This window comes from Rattus rattus, chromosome 1 (assembly GCF_011064425.1).
Source record: "Rattus rattus isolate New Zealand chromosome 1, Rrattus_CSIRO_v1, whole genome shotgun sequence".
Taxonomy (NCBI): domain Eukaryota; kingdom Metazoa; phylum Chordata; class Mammalia; order Rodentia; family Muridae; genus Rattus; species Rattus rattus.
Genome location: NC_046154.1, coordinates 151,110,694 through 151,130,687, shown reverse-complemented (window position 1 = coordinate 151,130,687; position 19,994 = coordinate 151,110,694). Strand labels below are relative to the sequence as shown.

The following is a 19,994-nucleotide window of genomic DNA, read 5'->3' as shown; positions in this document are numbered from 1 at the left end:
AACAAGAATACCCTTGGCAGGGAATAGGGAGGCAAAGATTAAAACAGACACAGAAGGAACACCCATTCAGAGCCTGCCCCTCATGTGGCCCATACATATACAGCCACCCAATTAGACAAGATGGATGAAGCAAAGAAGTGCAGGCCGACAGCAACCGGATGTAGATCTCTCCTGAGAGATACAGCCAGAATACATCAAATACATAGGCGAATGCCAGCAGCAAACCACTGAACTGAGAATAAGACCCCCAGAGAAAGAACTGGAAGAGCTTGAAGGGGCTCGAGACCCCATATGTACAACAATGCCAAGCAACCAGAGCTTCCAGGGACTAAGCCACTACCTAAAGACTATAAGTGGACTGACCCTGGACTCTGACCTCATAGGTAGCAATGAATATTCTAGTAAGAGCACCAGTGGAAGGGGAATCTCTGGGTCCTGCTAAGACTGAACCCCGAGTGAACTAGATTTTTGGGGGGAGGGCGGCAATGTGGGGAGGATGGGGAGGGGAACACCTATATAGAAGGGGAGGGGGAGGGATTACGGGGATGTTTGCCTGGAAACTGGGAAAGGGAATAACACTCGAAATGGAAATAAGAAACACTCAAGTTAATTTAAAAAAAAAAAAAGAAAGAAAGAAAGAAAGAAAGAAATTAGTTGGATTTCTGGGTTTGAAAATCAAGCTTCCTGAATAACGCAGACTTCCGTGAGACAAATATTGAACACGATGACTCACTATACCGATTGGGAAGTCACTTGAATAGCAACAACTAGAGGGGAACTCAGGACTGGAGAGCTTCTTGCACACTCGGGCAAGAAATGTGTTGTAATCAGAATGTAACAGCATTAATTTATACAAAAATTTCTTTTAGAGCACCTAATTCATCTAACCAATACAGAAACTTATTAATGGGAAAAAAAAAAAGTGACTTCTTCAAGAGTGATAAAATGAGCATCTTCCTTTGTGTGCATCTTATTTAAAACATTTAAATACATAGGTATATTTCACTAAGAAAGGGACCTTTTGCACATTTTGATGATGAATCCAGTGAATAAACTCCCCTTTCCCTGGTACCTAAGTACCTTGGCAGATTAGACATTCCAGGGTGTGAACCCCACAGGGAGAGCTCAGCAAGCTGAGGGAGTTTGGCCTGTTCTCCCAGCTACCTACCATCTGGGGAAGCTACACAGTGGGGAGAATGCTTTGCAAGCAAACAAACTCACCATTGTTGTCTGCAGATGCTAATTCTTGGCTCTGCTGTTCATTCTGCTGCAGAGCAGAGTCCCTCTAGTCTTGTATTAGGTGTTACCATGAGGTAAATGATACCAAAGGCCATCTCGGTTTTCTAGACCAAATGGTTTTTAAAAGCCTTTTTATGGTGGAAATGCATTTGAAGGAAAAGAAATATGGTGGGAAAATGTAATTCCACCCTTCCTTAGCTCAAGCAGATTCATATAAGCAAGTTGTTCATTGGTAATGAATACATTCTAGTAGCATGAGATGACAGTGAGCCTCTTTGAGACCAGAGCTAAGGGGGAAACTGCAGTCCCCTTTGACCCACAGCCAACACTTCCTTCAGCAACTGTATAGAAGGCCTGTTCTGTTCTGTGTGTTGTGGATCTTCTCAAGGGAACACATGTTTTCCAATGTGCGTTTATAGGGTGATCAAATCAGATAGGCATTTGCAGAAAGACTTCCAGTTTAATTTGCACATCTCAGATGCATGCATTGCCATTGTTTGTAAGGCATATGCTTCTGCCCTTGGGAAAGCGGTGGCTGCTAGCTTGCAGTTTGGGAGTTTTTGTAGCAGATTACTTACTTTTTGAGGCTGACAGTATTTTCATCACGGTGAAATCTCACAGCTTTCATTCAGAAACCCAGTATTATATAGACCAATTAAAATTGCAAGATAAAAACAGACCTGTGCAGGGGTATTAAGTTCTTAAAGAGCTAAGTTTACATACACATGGAAAAACCTAAATTGGAATCAGCGCGAGAAAATAGTGACTAACCACTGAGAATTTGAGAACTTTGCCCTCTGAGGGCTTAACTTAAAAATGAGCCATAATATTACGGATATCAATCAAGAGGTCCTCAGTAGTAGTTTGAAGGAGATCCTCAGAGCATGACTGGATAGATTCAGTCAGCCTAGGAAGTATAGAAAAAAGTGAGTTACAGAGACAAACACTGGCATTGTCCTTCCAGACCCCATCTAGAGAGGCTTGCACTACTGCAGTTGCATTGACAAGGATATTTCTATTTATGTGGCCAAAGGCAGGGAATTATAGCCAAGAGACAGGTAGATGCTGCACTGGTATCATTGTTCTGATCAAGGAAAGAGATGCATCAGGCTGACTCATCCTGATATCATTACAGAGTTGATTCATCTCCTATACCTCATCCTTATTTCCCAGTGGTTAGGGAATCGAAGTTCTGCCCTTCAGAATAACATTTACTGGTGATACAGTAAAAATCATGCACCTTGTGGACCTTCATATTGCTCACTATGGATAAATGAGTTGGCATTACAGTATGTTGTATCAGTCTTGTATATTTCATCAAGGGGCCTCTGTCCCAAGCACTTTGTGTGCTAATAATTTAATTTCCTAAGGCAAGAGGACTGAGCTACATACAGCTTTTGAGGATGATCAAGAAGTAGAGGAGATTAGAGAATAGGAAAGATTGAGAAACTGTTTACATGTTTCTCCATCCCACTGTTTGAGTTTTCTTTCAGTCATGATTTTTGCTTGGGTGTGGAAAAGGTGTGTGTGTGTGTGTGTGTGTGTGTGTGTGTGTGTGTGTGTGTGTGTGTGTGCGCGCGCGCGCGCGCACGCTCGAACAAAGACTAGAAATTGATAACCAGTATCTCCTTTGAGGCATCTCCTTCGCTCTCTCTCCATCTTATTTTTTGAAACAAGGTCTCTTACTGAAGCTGGAACTAACAAATTTCCTAAGAGTAGCTGGCCAGCGGGCTCGGGGATCTACCTGTGGCTTCCTAGGATCACAGGCAGAAGCCACCACTACCAGCTTTTGGTGTGAGTTCTAGAGATCGTACACATACGGCAAGCACTCCACTGAGTCATCTCCCAAACTGCTTCCCTCAGTGTTTTTATCTCATTTTTAATCCCAAGTCATATTAAGGTGCTTTTTTATTTATCAGTGGGTCTAAGAATGAGTTAAATAAGTTGAAACACTGCCTTGGAATGTGGTAAAATTCTTTGAGCCCTCTTAGGAAAATGCCAGCCTCTTCCCTAGGCAACATCCTGAATGAGCTTTGTGGTCCCATGTTGAAGTGTATATGCTCACACATTGCACTGTTGATTATTTACATGAAAGTAAAACATGTAGTCTATGTTACTAAGTGTTAGCTACGCTTGCATTTCTCATAAATTAGAAGTCAAAGTATTGTTTATTACTAAAGGCCTGTGCCAACCACTAATGGATACTATTTTAGTTAAGTAAAGAGAAGCATCCAGGAGTAGATGGCTTCTGAGCTCACCTTCCAAACCTAAAATTCCTTTTTCTTTTTTGTCATGAAGAAGGGAAATTAAATAGTCTGCTATTAGATTAAAAGTGGTTATTCCTGGACCTACTAGTTATCCTGACCAAATTGAATTGTGTATTCAATTTCACAAATTTATATTGAGTGACAGCTGCTTACAGGGTATCAGGGTGGACAGTATCTGACTGGTAACAGATGCTGCAGGACTTTTACAGATGGAACTACAAGGTCCTTTAGGGAACGTGATGTCATTTTCACTGCTTGTGCATTCTCTTTATAATCTTTCAACCTGTTCCTCTTTTCCTGATTGGCAGCTTTCAGAGAATGACTGATTTTTGTTGAATGACTCTTGTTGCAGCAGTAAAGCCGTTGGCATGGGCATTGACTATGTGTTTAGGGCAGCCTTAGTCTGCCAATGGCCCGTCCCATGATTCTCACTTCTGAAGTTCAGACTGGATTGATTCCCTCTCTTACTATTTGCCAGTGTCTGCTCAAAGTCTTTGTGCCAAGTGTGTAGACGTACCTTTCTGTGTGGGGATAGTGGGCTGGCTGACCAAATGTGGAATGTTGTAGACCAGGTGACTTTTTCCCAGTGGGAATCCCCAGATGGTAGAAAATCTCTTAGGATTCACAGATTCTGACTATAAAAACATTAATATTTACAAATTCCAACTGCCAAACTCTCAATATTTATTTTAGTCCTCCCTGGCAATAATGGCTGGTCCTGATTGTGAGTTGTCACGACTCACCAGCTTTATGTAGCTGCCATTACACTGTGACACATATTACTACACAGGACAAATAGCAGGTGCAGAATGTACCAAGAGAAAAGAGTCCAGGAAGAAACTCTATCCACTGCATTACATTAACTGTTTTGTTTAAGATGAATTGAATCTTGCTTTGGAAAAATCTAGCTGTGTATCCTCACATCTGGCCAGTTCTCGCATGAATGTGCTGTGTTGGAACCACTTCCGATTGGGGGTAACCATGTTAGGCTGGCATTAGGCAGAAGCCAATTTGACACCCATAATTTTTTTTCATCTTTATTAACTTGAGTATTTCTTATTTACATTTTGATTGTTATTCCCCTTCTTGGTTTCCAGGCCAGCATCCCCCTATCTCTTCCTGCTCCCCTTCTCTATGGGTGTTCCCCTCCCCATCCTCCCCCCATTTCTGCCCTCCCCCCAACAATCACATTCATTGGGGGTTCAGTCTTGGCAGGACCAAGGCTTCCCTTTCTAGTGGTGCTCTTACTAGGCTATTCATTGCTACCTATGCAGTTGGCGCCCAGTGCCATCCATGTATAGTCTTTGGACACCCATAATTTTTACATGATTTCAGTTACTTATATCTAATGTGTAGAATCACCTGGAGCATGCAAATTCAAATGTCTCTGGCTTGGATTTCTGCTTTCCATTGAGTTGAAACCTATGATTTGTCTGATAAACCCCAGGAATGGGAACCGTTGCTTGGGACTGTGTTTGTTTTCCTTAAGCAGTCATAAGGGCATAAAGCCAGGCATTTTAAATCTGAACATTGATAGCTAGGTGTGCTCCCATCAGTCTGTCCGCTTCTTTGAATGCAGCAGATTTCAGCAACATCAGCAACCCAGTTGAGAGATGTAGCTGAACATTTCTGAAAAGTCTTAGTTGTCAGTGACTAAGCTAGGTACACCTTTCCTAACACTCCTAAGATGAAGAAACTTTGCAAAGAAGCAATATGTCGGACTTCTAAATAAGACAGAAATACCTAGGCTGGTGTTAGGAGTTAATTAAATAAGTACATTTGGTGTGATCCAAATTTGAATTTCATCGGTCTATTACTACAACTTCTTCAACTTGGCCTCTGGATGAGATTTATAAGTATGAATTAAGATGTACAAGTTTTGTGCAGGGGGTTGTTTTTGTTTTGTTTTATTTAACTATTTATAAAGCTCATTTAAAATGTGTTAATATTCAAGTATTACTTTAAGGTATATATGTATATTAAAATTATATGCATATATATTTACATATAGAATATATAAACAGTAAAATATATAACATATATAAGTTATATGTGTGATCTTAGACCAGTTTTACTGAATAGCACACAACTACACTTGGCTTTTGTTATGTAGGTTCTGATGACTCAGCTTTTTTTCTCAGGCTTTTGTGGCAAACACTTTATCAACTGAGCTATTTCTCTAGTTGCTACTTTTAAAAAATAAATAATTTTAAATTGAATTTTAAAAAATTTGTTGTAAATGTTTCTGAAGTATATTAAAAGATTAAATACAAACCCTGAGACTGAAGAGCCAGAGATGACGCTGCCTCGTCTTGGCCACTGCTAGTATCATGTCCCTACTGTGCAGAAGTTGTTCCAAAGAGCACAGCCCAGACAAACATTGTTCTTGACCAGAAAGTTTCAGCAATGATTATAAACAGCCTCTTAGCAGGCTCTCCCTGTACAGTGCAGATCTCTTTAAACAGTTAATCAGACAAAAATAAGCTTATTTCTTTATGCAAGTTCATGCTTTAATTATCCTACCTATATGGGGTAAATGAGTTTTGTTGGGTTTTGACTAACATGAGTTCTGCTCTATGAGTTCATGTCAAAGAACCATGTTCTTCAAGTAAAAAGTGTTAGAAATTTTAGAGAAGAGTACATTTTTTCTATCTTTTATAGTATCAGTATACTATAAAAAGTGGCAAGTTTTAAAAGCATTTTTCAATAATAATCCTTTCCTTGCACACTGAAACAAGTTCACACCTTATAAGTATCTTCAAGGGGGAGGGAGGAAACTGATCTCATTTAGCGAAAATGATAGTCACCTAGGTTGAAAGCCTTTACAACTTATTCTTTTATCATTTTCCTTTCCTTTCTGTTCCTTTTCTCCAGGTCCTGATTATATCAAACAAAGATTTCAAGAGGGGGTAGATATTAAAGAAAATCCAGAAGAAAAGGTCCCAGAAAAGCCTCCATCACCAAAGGAATCACCTCATTTTTATCGCAAAGGTACAACACCCCCCAGGTCTCCTGAGGCAAGTCCCAAACAGAGCCACTCTCCCCAGCCTTCCTCCCCAAAGTCCATGAAGAAACAGAACCCCAGCTCAGGGGCAAGACTCAGTCACGATAAAAGGAACACGGCTGAGGAACAAGTGGTAGCCATTGTTAATAAGCCCTTGATGTCAAAGGCTCCTTCAAAGGAACTGGGAGCAACCGTGTCCAAGTACTCTGGCCGCCACTATGTCCCCAACCCCAGCAATGGGGAGCTGCACTCTCAGTATCATGGCTACTATGTTAAACTGAACACGCCCCAGCATCCTCCAGAAGACAGGGAGGATGACAGCGGAGTCGGCCAGTCTTCCTCAGCATTGGTACCTAGACCATCACCTAACAAGTGGAGTCCCCCTAAATCTGTGACAAAACCAGTTGCCAAAGAAAGCAAAACTGAGCCAAAAGCAAAGAAGTCTGAACTTGCTATACCAAAGAATACAGCAAGCAATGATACCTGCCCTCCTTTAGAAAAAGAAGCCAATTCCGTAAGTCTCTCATGAGCTTTTCTCTTGGGTTTGTTCAGGGAGCAGTATGTGGTGGGTGGTTTTATATCTTGACCACATCTGGACAAAGATCCTCAGTTCACTGAGTTGTTTAGAGTAGAACAGAACATGTTTGTAGCTCATGATAGCAAAGAGTTCTCTGAGCAGAAATCCTGTGCCTACTCAGCTACCCACTGCAGACAATTCAGGTAGGACTCAGACCTGGCCAGCCCTGTCATGCATTAGCAAGTGTTTATCAATATGTCTTGGTGAACTTAATTACCTACTCAATGGCCCCTAGAAGGGAAACATGGCCAAGTTTCCACAGCTAGCACCTTTCTGCATAGCAACTAGGAATTCTAAGCCTTCCTTTAGCCCTTTATACAAAGGAACATCACTTGCAGCCATTGTAAATTCTCATAAATATGTAATTTGTATTTTACTTAATGAGCCAGGCTCTGCAGCAAGAATATTTTTCTTCCCAAATGAAAAACTTTTACAACAACATAATTACTTTATAATACATCTCCAGATGCAGATGTTCCTAGATTCAACTGTCTAGTAGATGCTAGCCATTGTTGATGAGTCTTAAACAGGTTAATTTGTTTGGGCCAGTAAGCTTTGTGTTATTGATGAATGTCTACTACGTGTCCCTTGACATGAGGTCAATTTGGTAAGTACTATATGGAACTTGGATTTTATTGAGTTCTGTAGAGTTTATATCCAATCTTTTTTTTAAGAACCGTTTAGTTAAGTGAGTGATTTAAAATAAATTGTATGTTATCTTGGTCATATATGCCTCTGGGTGGTCCTTTTCACTATGAAATACAACTCAGAGGGTAAGACTCTAGATGGTACAGGTAATTTGAAAAATATGCATTTCTGGAATCCTGTTCAAGATTATAGACTGTCTTAATTTTATTCCATCTACTCATAGGGTTAAAGAAATACAATCCATCTTTTGAAGTAACTTAAGCTAATTTTTACTAATATCTCTATATAATATTGTTTTTTAGTCTCTACTTTTTCATTAGCTAAGTATAATTTAATCAGATCCAACTATATTAATAATGTTGTAAGAAGCAACTTCTGTGGAGGTAAATAGCTTTTAAGACAGGCTAATTTTTAAGATGATTGAATATTTAGTATTTGTTGTAAAATGTTTAAACATTGATATGCCTTAACTGTTATTATAATTCCACCACTACTGACTCATTGTATGAAACAATCAGTTCTTATTAGACATTCAACCTGAATATTTATAATGAATAGGGCTTCTTGTATATATAGTATCCATTTATCTGATTAACAAGGGGTGGATCTAAACAGTGCCCTTCTGACTACATTGCATCTTTGTCTGCCCAATAGGACATTTAATTTCCCACATACTGCTATGGAATTATGTGCCCTATATTCCCCTCATCAGTCTGTGATAAGGAAAAAAATATTGCTATTGCCTACGAACCTTTCTCTGTAGTAGTACTGTGTTCTGTGTATTGCCACTGTATTTAGAAAAAGCATAGATTTTGGTAATGTGTAGCATTTTTTGTTTCCTCTTAATTCACTTTCCAACACAATCTCTACTCCTCCCCCCCCAGTCACCACCTCCCTCCCACCCCCATCCCACAGCTCCCCCTCCCACTCCCTACCCCTATTGGGTATTTTGTATAGGTTCTTGATGTAAGCCAAGCATCTTCCAACTCAGGCTCAGTGATCAAAACCCAAACTGCATGTGTATGAGATGGCTTCAGCAGCCCTACATTCCCCTTGAATTTGAGGCTTCCTCTATGAATGACATTCCAAACTGAGGAGTCAGATTGACTGGCCTTAATGAGAAAATGGTGCTTTCCTAATAGCATGGAGAAGCTGCCTGGTATTCCTAGTGCCAGCCCTCTTCCCTGGAGCTAGGTAGTAACACATGACTGCTTAGAATAGTTGGTGAATGACCATTGAAACAGTGGAGTGCTGCCTGCTGTTCTGAACAATCGAGAGCACTATGCAAGTTCAACATTTATAATGAACCGTTGAAAATTCATAAAAACACCGACAAAAAGCAAGCATGTAGAGGATACCATAATTAATCAGCCAGTACTCTGTGTGAACTGCAGGGGAAATTGTTACCTTCTTAATGCAGGACTGAGGGAAGTTAATGCTCAAAGGGCTTGGTTATTATCACTATCAATGGCTTACTAGTTGAAGTATAAATAGCTCATAAATGGCTCAATAAATTCTATTTCTTTATTTTCAGCCTGGATAAGTATCTAGAAAATGTAGAAAATCTTCTGAGATACAGATTCTCTTAGTTCCCCTAAGAGAATCTTAGGGGAATCTTAACAAGCATGAGAAGATGGGCTCCGCAGATTGTGGTCCTAACATGGGCAGGATATCGTCTCATAATTTGCCATCCTCTGTTTTGTTTTCTAAATGACCAAAGGTTTCTCCTGATGTGTACTAGCGTCTGCCTTCCTGCTGCTTCCCATCACACCTGTCCCAATCAGTCTGGGGAAACAGGACTAAGCTTCTCTTCATTTTGCCATTTTAAGCCACCCCTGACCACCACAGCCTTATTTATGGGACTTTACCTTAAAGCTTTTCACCCAGTAGCCTGTGCAAGGTGTCTAAAGAAAACTGAGGTCACAGAGTGGTACCTGCCAGTTAAACCTAGCACCCCATCATTTTCACCTGGTGGCTTTTAGAGCCTCCCATTGCTGGTCTATGCTCATCTTTCCTGAGTGATTTTTCAATAATAGCTTCATAAGTGGGGCTACACTGGTAGGCTGAATATGAATATGTATCAGAGCATATACAGGATAAATATATATGTGCATTGAGTAGGAAACACATATATGTAGTTTTCATTCAGGATAAAGCATTTAATCATTGATGCTGCATTATAAATTCAATAAAATGCAGGCCAAAACTTTGAAGAGATATAATTAGGCTACTAAATTCAACCCAAGATAAAGCCTAGAGTACTAATCAATTCAAAAGAGTTCATGTAAACTCACAGCATTTTGCTGGGATCTACAAAATGGAAATTAAAGATTCACCTGGGACTTAAATTTGTTTTTTCTTTTGGCTGGGATTGAGTCTAAGACCTTGGGTATGCTAGGAAGGCATTCTGCCATTGTAGTACACAGACCTATGTTGTTTTCAAAGACACACTGTGATTCTATGTCCTGGATCCTCCCTGGCCCTGAACTTTATACAGGTTTGTTCTCACCCAAACTTTTCTCTATCCTTTATGTACCCATTATCTTGGGGAGGAATTAAATGTACCAGCCCCATAGAACTGACATAATCCCAAATTGCACACTTAAAAATAAAGTCTAACCAAAGCATGACTAGCCATAGCATATATTCTATGCTCAGATGAGATGTTGAACATTATCTAGTATTTTGAGCTCTATGAGTTTCTACATCTAAAGTTTGCCCTGGTTGAGAAGCTGCATAGATTAGAACTCACCATTTATTGCAGCTGTCTTCACTCTGTACACCAGCCTGGCCCTGAGTTCATAGCATTTGTCCTGTGCCAGCCTTCAGAGTGCTAAGATTGCAGGCATGAACCACCATGACTACTCACCTGTTTATTGAATAGTTGGAGGTTAGTAAGATTTTCTGTTTCTCTAAGAATTGAAAGATATAGGTAACAATGTTACCTTGCATATCTTCATTAGAAATTGTTTTTAAACTAAGGTCTGAGCTTTTGTAGAGATAGAGAAAAGAGCCTAGAGTACCCAGTGGACAGTATGATATTTAATTCTGCCTCTAAAGAACCTGGATTCATAAATAGTTTATAAATATTCTAATATGCTTATCCTCATGGTGCCCTCTAATATGGAACTAATAATCTTGTGGGTAGAACAAATAAAAACAGGTGATAATCTACTTAGAGATGCTTAGTCTACTGCCTAGCATTTAAACACTATTTTTTCTTCTATGTGCTTAGGACTTAAGAAATGGGGGCTGTTTCTCTTCCCCACACCCCAGTTTACTAACAATGCACTTGTTCTTCACTGCAGTGATTTCTCCTGTGTTGTTAAACATTGAGGAGAGCAGCACTTAGAGAGGTAGTGAACACACAGTGAGGAAAAAGTCAAAGCCCTTGATACTGTGGCACTGAGACTAGGTAGGAAAATGACAATACAGCAACAGATGGCAATAGACTGTGACAAGTGTTATGACAGAAAGAACAGGGCACTGTGACCTCCACCAGAGAGCTGCGACCCATGGTCACATGGAGTAGGATGTCTTTCAGTCTGGGATAGACAGCCTAAGCTAAGCCCCAGCCTGGAAGATGAACACTTGACCAGACTTCCCTGTTCAATCCTGTCACCAGAGAAAGCATGATCAATGTTCCTGTAACCTTGTTTCCACACAAACTTAACTTGGTTCTCAGAATGTGACTGCTTCCTTTGGTACACTTAATTAGAACAATTAGGTCTGACTGGAAAGGTGGCTTCACAGTTAAGAGTATTTGCTGCTTTGCAGAGCACCCAAGTTTCCTTACCAACACCACATGATGGCACACACCTGCTCGTAACTCCAGGAGATCCAACACCCTCTCTGGCATCTATAGACCAAGCACACACATGGGCCCAGGTAGATGACACGGAGGCCCTTTTATTCATAAATAAGCAATGGGGGACCATGGAATGCTAAACACCCAGGCTGTCTCTTTAAAGGGTGATATATAGATATATATCCCCTTTTCTCTCCAGAAGACTGGAGACATGACCTTTGCACTGTGTGGCTGAGACCACACTAGATCCTCCCTCAGACCTTTATCTTCACCTGATCTCTCAGTTAATCCATAGAACTCATCTTTGTGAAAGATGTCCTTTATACAAAGAGTTTGACATGGTCAAATCTTAAGTATTGTCATGCACACAAAATTGAATTGTCTCCAGAGAACTTTTTTTTCCCAAATTGTGCTGTGTAAATATGCCTAAAATAAACTACATAAGGTCAGACTGTTGAAGTTTTAAACATCTACTGAGTCCTATTCAACTAAACTACTTCTTTTGCTTCTCACAGATCAGTACCCTGCAGGCTGTGATGTATGCAAAGACCACACACACACACACACACACACACACACACACACACACACACACACACACACACACACACACCAGTAAATTCCCCCCATTCACAAACACATGAACATTTAGGCAAAAAAGTTTTATAAAAATAAACTTTTCAAAAGTCAGTTTACATTTGACAGAGAAGCATTCTAGAAGAACACTACTATTTAAGAATTGTGTGCTATTTTAATAATATTTTTTAAATACCAAGATCTTGTAATTCTAAAGGCAGATTCTTTGGGTACCACAAAGCCTGAATAGCTAAGCCAAATAAGGTTTACTTTTACAAATAAAAGCTTGGTGACCTTGGATTATCTGGTATTTATTCTAGTAAGATTTGTCGAAATAGGAGTCAACTGTTGGTTCAATATACTTGAGTCTACAGGTTATGATTCAAGAAACAGAGTTAGAGCTGAAAAATCTATCTTCTGTAATTATTCAACTTCCCATTTGTAGGAGGGAGGGAGTAGAACCCAGAAAGAGGTCCAGAATAAAGGAAGAGTTGAGCTGAGGGCTAAGTCTGTAACTCCATTGGTAGCATATTTCCCTAGCATGCACAAAGCTCTGAATTCAGCCCTGAGCCCTGCATAAACCGGAGGGTGTTATACACCTGTATTCCAGCACAGTAGGAAGCACAGACAGGAGAATCGAAATTCAGAGTCATCCTCAGCTACTTCTTAGTGAGTTCAAGGCCAGTCTAGGCTACATTAGACCCTGCAAAAATAAAAGCACCTCCCTGAGTGTTCTGAATTCTTCCTTGGAGGAATGAAACGCTCTGGTTTCGTTGTTTTCTGACAGCCTTGAGGAGAGGCCGCTCTTCTTTTCTGACCCTTTCACTCCCTAAGAACAACTGAGTCCCTCCCCCTCCCATCTCCTTTCCCATGACTCTTCCCAGTGTGGGAGAGGAATAGAGTACATTGTTACAGGAAAAAGAAAAATTTGAGATGGGGTCTTATTATGTAGCCCTGCTAGTCTAGAACTCACTGTGTAGACCAGGTTGACTTCGACGCAGAGTGCTAAGATTAAAGGTGTGTGCCACCCCACCCAGCTTGAAGACATTTTTAAACTTAATTCACATCTAGACTAATTTTAAGTGGAAGTTGGATGGTGACAACATCTAAATGTAACATTACTGTTTTTAATTCGTACCTTCTTTCATGCCTTAGTTTCTGCCACAATGTTTGTTTTATGCTTGCATTTCTGCTAGTTGCTTCTGGTGATGGGTTTCTGTGAAGCAGCCATACTGACATGGAAACATTGTGCTTGCTCTGTTCTGTTTCTCCTACAGGGCCCTAATTCCATCATGATTGTCCTGGTCATGTTGTTGAATATTGGGTTGGCCATTCTTTTTGTTCACTTTCTGACTTGATTGGAATTAGGAAAGGTAAGCATAGCCTTAATTTCTATAAAACATCACAGTAACATCGTTTTCTCCAATTCCAATTTACAACGTTTTTTAAGACAGTGACATTGTCCTTCACTTTAGTTCTGCCTATGATTCAGTATGGTTACCGATTGCTGTAACTGTTTTGACTCTTCAGTGAAGTCATAACAGCTAGTGGAGTTGAACCCACAGTTCTGCCTTGGTGTCTTCATCCCTTTAACTGCCACACCCCAGTCAGGCTCAGACACAGGCAAGGAGGCTTGAATTGGGATGGGATCACAAGAGAGATGAAACTTGGAAAATTCAGCCAGAGGACCTTTCAGGCTCCTCAGGAATGCTTTGTGTCTTTGGGGTCCTCTGGGAGCTGAAGCATACAGCCATGTTGGAAAGCAGAGCTTAATAATGATTCTTTTTTAAAATCTGCTGAAGCAGCCCCATCCGGCGAAGTTCTTGGCGTTGGCTACTCCATCTGTCCTAGCAGAGTGTGACTAAACTGGAAATGTATGGACCTGCAATTTTTTTTTTTTGATGGAAGTCAACAGCTGCCTTACTATTTTACCATCTGACGTTTTTAGTAGGGAGCTGGGTTGAGAAGACTGCCAGAGGAATGCAGTCTGAGGATTGTGTTGCGGTGGGCATGGCGCCAACATTCACTCCTATCTCATTAGAAGAAGTAGGTAGCAGCATCACTCAGAGGTCTTCTGCTGTGACCTGCTGCGTTAACATCTCCTGGAATGTTCTGGAAGGGAATATTTCATTTGCTTGTGCACAACTCTGCTCATTTTTGCTGTTTATTTAAATTTGACCGCATAGTCATCTTCCACTTGCAATCCTGGCTGGATGAGAAGACACAGGTTGCATCTCAAGGAAAAGCAACAACAAAAGACTAGTTAAAAAATATATAGTGTTTATTTTAATAGCAATACATTGTTTTCATGTTGTTTATTCTTTTTAAACCAATAAAAGATTTATTTATCTTTAAAATATAGTGATCTGAAGGTATTATACCTTCCAAAGAAATAATTTAATTTTAAATATTTTTAACACCATTGAGGTGAATTGTTGACGCACTCAGGTGCTACATTTTACAAGCTGAAAGACTACATATTACCAAGAAGTGTAGTCAAAATGTTGCATGGATTGCAGTAATCAGTGGTTAAAGGTTCGGTTTCATTGCTGACGTATGTTACAACCAAATAAAATCTTGTCAGTGGCTCTGTTAATTCCCATGAAAGTTAAGCAAGATCTATTAATAGCTACTCTTCTCTTTCTCTACCCCACCCCCAGCTCGAATTTTGGTTGAATGCATTCAGGTAGACAGTAAAGTTTTGTTAAGTCACTGCCCCTTCTCTGCCTTCAGTGTTTTTCAAAGTTGTTTTGTAATTCTATTTTAAATTTTAAAGACTTAGATGGTTTTATTTTAAATATTTGTCTTTTGCTGTCCTGTATCATTCTGATGTTGATTTTTTTCTATTATATAATTTACTCAGAAGCATGCTTAACTAGGGAAACTACATGATCTTTATAAAAAAAATAATTATTTAAAAAGAAATGAGTGTAGGAAAGATATGTCTGAATCTCTTAAAGGCATTGCCTTGTGGAGGGGGAAGTCTTCCTAACGTTTATCCAGGATATCATGGTGTCAGCCGAGTCTCTTACTTAGGGGCCTTTGCAGAGACAGTGTGTGTCACTCCCCTGATAGCACAGAAGAGGACCACATGCTTCATCACCTACAGGGTAGTAAACCAGTGGTGGTTTCTGCAGAAGTGCAATATATTGAGACTCTTGGGTATGACCAATATGGATTAAAGAAGAAGGCAGAAAGAGAGCAAATGAAAATAAAATTACAACTTGTATATTTATTTTTTACATTTTGCTTTGACTTTAGGGAGTCCATTTTTACTCAAGAACAAACTAAGTCTGTCTGTTGTCTGCATAGTCTCCCTGCCTGTTCCTACCCTTGAAGCTCCTTATGCTGGGAAGGCTGTTTGTTTGTTTTTTTAAGAAATAGAATATTTAATCTGAATAAGTGTTTATTTAAATGTGTAATGCTTTGAAAATAATGGGCAACAGAGAACTAAAGGATGTTTATAAAGTGAGCTTGTTGGCTCCATTTATAAATATATACGATTTATAAGCTTTTTTAAAACAAAGCTCAAATTGTGGGTATTTTTCTAAAATGTGCACAGCTGTATTTTCCATGAAGGATCTTTCTAATGGGTTGTTATACTGTACTCTACATTTTGGACAGCACATGAAGTCTGCCAATGTACTTAATAAAACATGACTTTGTTTATTTAAAGTTTCTTGCTGTGAAAAACCCTACCAGTGGGTTCCTTAATTTATAATCCTTAAAACCAAAATGTATAATGTACAGTTTCCACAACTGTAACTGCCCTAATAAAAATGTTGGTTATTAATAAAGTTCGAGATGTCTTTCCTCTGTGAGTGAATTATTGATTGGGGTGTGGGGGATGTTAGAGATGGTAGTACTAAAAGAGAGAATTTGACTAATGAGATGGTTTAGCAGGTTAGCCAGCTTGCTGCCAAGCCTAATGACCTGAGTTCAATCCCAGGGCCCACATGGTAGAAGAAAAGAACAGACTCCTGAAAGTCATCCTCTGACCTCCACACATACACCATGGTATGTGTATGTTCACACACATGTGCCTACAATTAAAGCAATTCAATAAAATATGGATAAAAGATATGTCCTAAAGAATTAACAATAGAAGGGAATAAAGAGCCCAGCACAGCCACAGGGCAGAAAGCAGGCACACTGCTCCACTCTGTCTTCTTGCTTTTCTACTGGGACTTTTTTCTTTTTCTTTTTTCCTTTTATTTTAAATAGATTCTTTTTTGCATAATATATCCTAATTATGGTTTCTCCTCCCTCTACTCCTCCCAACTTCTCCCCTCCAATCTAGATCTACTCCCTTTCTGTCTGTTAGAAAAGAACAAGCTTGTTAGAGATAATGTAAAGATAAAACAAAACTATCACATCTAAGTTGAATAGGACAAGCCAAAAAAAGAAAAGAGTCCTAGAGAAGGCCCAGAAATCAGAGTCATGCTCGTTTGCACACTCAGGAATTTCATAAAAACACTAAACTGGAAGCCATAATAAATACACAGAGGAGCTGGTGCAAGCCCTGTGCTTGCTGCCTCAGTCTGTGTAAGTTCATGTGAGCTTTGCTCATGTTGATTTAGAGGATCTTGGGGTTTTTTTAGTGTCTCCATCCGCTCTGGCTTTTAACTCTTTCTCCTTCCTCTTCCTCTGTGTTCTTTGAGCTCTGAAGGGAGAGATTTCCCATTTAGAGCTCTGCTGCAAGAGGAAGCATCTTTGATGGCTGAACAAAGAACTGATCTATGAATATAGCAGAATATCACTAGGAGTCATCACTACGACGTTTTTCAGCGGGGGTGGGAGTGTTGCTATTCTTTCTTTCTTCCTTTCTTTCTTTCTCTCTTTCTTTCTTTCTTTTTTGTTTTAGACTAGTAGTGTTTTGATTTACCCTAAGTCCCTGGGCTATCTAATCTCTGGTTCTTGGTCACCCAAGCAGAATTGGGTATGGGTTCTCTCTTGGAGTGGGCCTTTAGTCAAATCAGTTATTGATTGATAATTCCCACAGACTCTGTGCCACCATTACAATAACATATCTTGCAGGCGGGATACCTTTGTTGATCAAAGGGTTTGGGGCTGCCTTGATGTTTGTGTTTTAGTTTGGTTTGGTTTTGTTTTGGTAGTGTGTAGAGTATGCTTCTGTACCAGAGACACTAGAACATAGGGTTGAAGGATATATGTTGGTACCCACTCATCTTCTCTATGTTCGAGTTATATGAGCATTGTCTTCAGTAATGGGGACTTGCTGTCAGCTTGTGAAAAGCAACTTATAGTCTTGGCAACAGCCTGAGTTGTTTGGGAGTTCCCATGGGAAACCTTTAACCAACAACTCAATTAGACATAGCCAAGTCACACTACTGAAAGCTTTGTTTGGTGACGAGAAATAGCCAGTTGTGACTTTGTCTCCCCCATTATTTGGCAATTTTATTTAGTTTCCCTTTTATGTGTATAATTTAGGAAGTTTCTACTGTATTGAGCTTCCATACTACCCCCTCAAATACCCCTGAATTTTTAGTTGTTTCTACCTGTGTTCCCTCCCGCAACTTCCTCTCCCCTCTCCACTTGATCCTTCTGGTCCAACCTCCACCCATCTATCCATAACTATGTATTCTATTTCCCTTTCCTACCAAGATCTATCTATACCCTCTATACCTAACCTCTATGGCTCTATAGATTGTAGTTTGGCTATCATTGACTTAACAGCTAATGTCCACATATAAACAAATATATACCATGTTTGCCTTTCTGGGTCTAAGATACCTAACTCAGGATGATTTTTTTCTAATTCCATCTATTTGCCTACAAATTTTATGATTTTTTTAAATGACTGAATAATACTTGATTCTGTAAATCTATCACATTTTCTTTATCCTTTCTTTTGTTGAGGAACATCAGGGTCATTTCCAAAGTTTGGCCATCATGAATAGAGCAGCAGTGAACATGGTAGAGCAAGTGCCTCTGTGGTAAGAGGAAATGTCCCTTGGGCACATCCCTAAGTGTGGTATAGCAGGATCCCACAGAAGATCACTTGCCATCTTTTAAGTAAGTATCATGCTGATTCCCATATTGGCTTTCTCAGGCAAACGTAAAAATGTGAAGAATATTGAGTATTCAGCAAAATCCATTTTTCTCCCCCAAAAAGTAATAAAGGCCTATTTCAGGACTGTATATGTTACAACTTCATCATTTATGGCACATGGTAGAAGAAAATAAGTACAGGGTTCACCATCCTGTGCAGTAAAGGCAAACACAGTGGAGAGAGAGGTCAAAAGTCATCTAATTTTCTCATTTTCTATGGGTGTTTGGATAACCACATCTAACTAGTACAGCAAGTGCTTAATGGGCAAATAGCTCCTTCTAAAGTTGATTAAAAAAAAAAAAAAAGAAAACCAAAGAGCTACCAATGGCATTTTAGGAGCAGCTCTATCTCCTATAATCTCAGCACTCAGAGGACTAAAGTAGGATGATAGAACCCAAAGCCAGCTTGAGCTTCGGTAAAATAAGAAAAAAGTTATATATCAAGTGATTGGGTCAAATAAAAAGTTAGTAGAGGTTAGAAACATTAAAAGCTACCAATTTTATGAAAGTATGCAATTATCACTAAGGTTGCATTAGACACACTTTGTGTTATTATATGGGAGCCAAAGGGGAATATGTGGTTTGAATTAGGATGACACACATAGATTTGAATAATTTGTCTTCAAATGGTGGAACTGTTTGGGAGGGATTAGGAGGTGTGGCCTTATTAGAGGAAAAGGCATGTCATTAGGGGTGGACTTTGAGGTTTCAGAAGCCCACACATTCTCTCTCTCTCTCTCTCTCTCTCTCTCTCTCTCTCTCTCTCTCTCTCTCTCTCTCTCTCAATTACATTTGTGGATCAATGTGAACCAACTCTTAGCTACTGCTTGAGTGCAATGAATGCCTACCTTTTGTCCATGATTATCATGGACTCTAACCCTTTGAAACTGTAAGCACAAAATAACCTTTTTTTCTCTAAGTTGCCTTGGCCATGGAATCTTATCACCATAATAAACAGTACTAAAACACTCTAATTTGTGATGATAAAGGATTTGGCATAGTATTTCACTCCTCATGTGCACTGTGCTTTCCTCAGTATTTCCTTACTTGTTAGTTGCATGCAATGAGGTTTGACAAATAGGTCAGATAAATGAGACTATTATTTCAAATAAAGATATGTAAGATGTTGGGTAAGGGAGATTACTCAGTGCATAAAGTGCCACAAAAGCATAAAAATCTGAATTCAAATCCCCACTACCCATGCAAGCTAAGTCTAGAGATCTATGTCTGTAACCCACCTGGAAATGGGAACAGAGACAGTAGAAACCTAGAGACCCCTGGCCATCCAGTCTAGCCAAAATGCAGAGTTCTGGGTTAAGTAAGAGATCTTATCTTTAAAAAAATTAGGTGGAAAAAGCAGAAGCAACTTCATCATGACCTATAGCCTCTATGTGTTCACAAAAGCATGTGCACCTGCACACACACACACACACACACACACACACACACACACACACACACACACACACCCCACAGATGAAAAGAGCAAAGGAGGAAGGAAGAAAGGCAGGTCATGATTTCATATATGTTGACATCTGGCCAAGCATTCATTTTCCTTCAAGTCTTCCCATAACATATCAGTTTCTCCATTCTCACCAAGCTTGTGTCTCTTTTACACGACTTCTTTATTTACATTCCAGTTGTTGCCCTCCCCCACCTTAGTTTCTCTTCTCACAGTTCATCATCCCCCTTGCCTCGGAGAGGGTGCGCCCCCACTCCACATGGCCTCCCCCTTCCCTGGGGCCTCAAATCTCTCAAGGATTAAGTGCATTCTCCCACTAAGACCAGACCAGATAGACCTCT

At 39.7% G+C, this 19,994-nt stretch overlaps 1 protein-coding gene across 4 annotated transcripts in view; it reads left to right on the top strand.

Moving 5' to 3' along the window:
- Positions 1-18,450, top strand: part of Jph1 (junctophilin 1) — a 96,557-nt gene extending 78,107 nt beyond the window's left edge. Inside the window, exons 4-6 of one of the 4 annotated variants that reach the window (XM_032906990.1) lie at positions 6,381-7,024; positions 13,397-13,492; positions 18,000-18,450. In XM_032906990.1, coding sequence (XP_032762881.1) covers positions 6,381-7,024; positions 13,397-13,477 — 725 coding nt within the window. In that variant the 3' untranslated portion in view covers positions 13,478-13,492; positions 18,000-18,450. Of the gene's footprint in view, positions 1-6,380; positions 7,025-13,396; positions 15,933-17,999 lie in introns of those variants that run through there. The other 3 variants (XM_032906981.1, XM_032906998.1, XM_032906972.1) reach the window with 3 other exon arrangements.
- Positions 18,451-19,994: the final 1,544 nt, after the last annotated feature.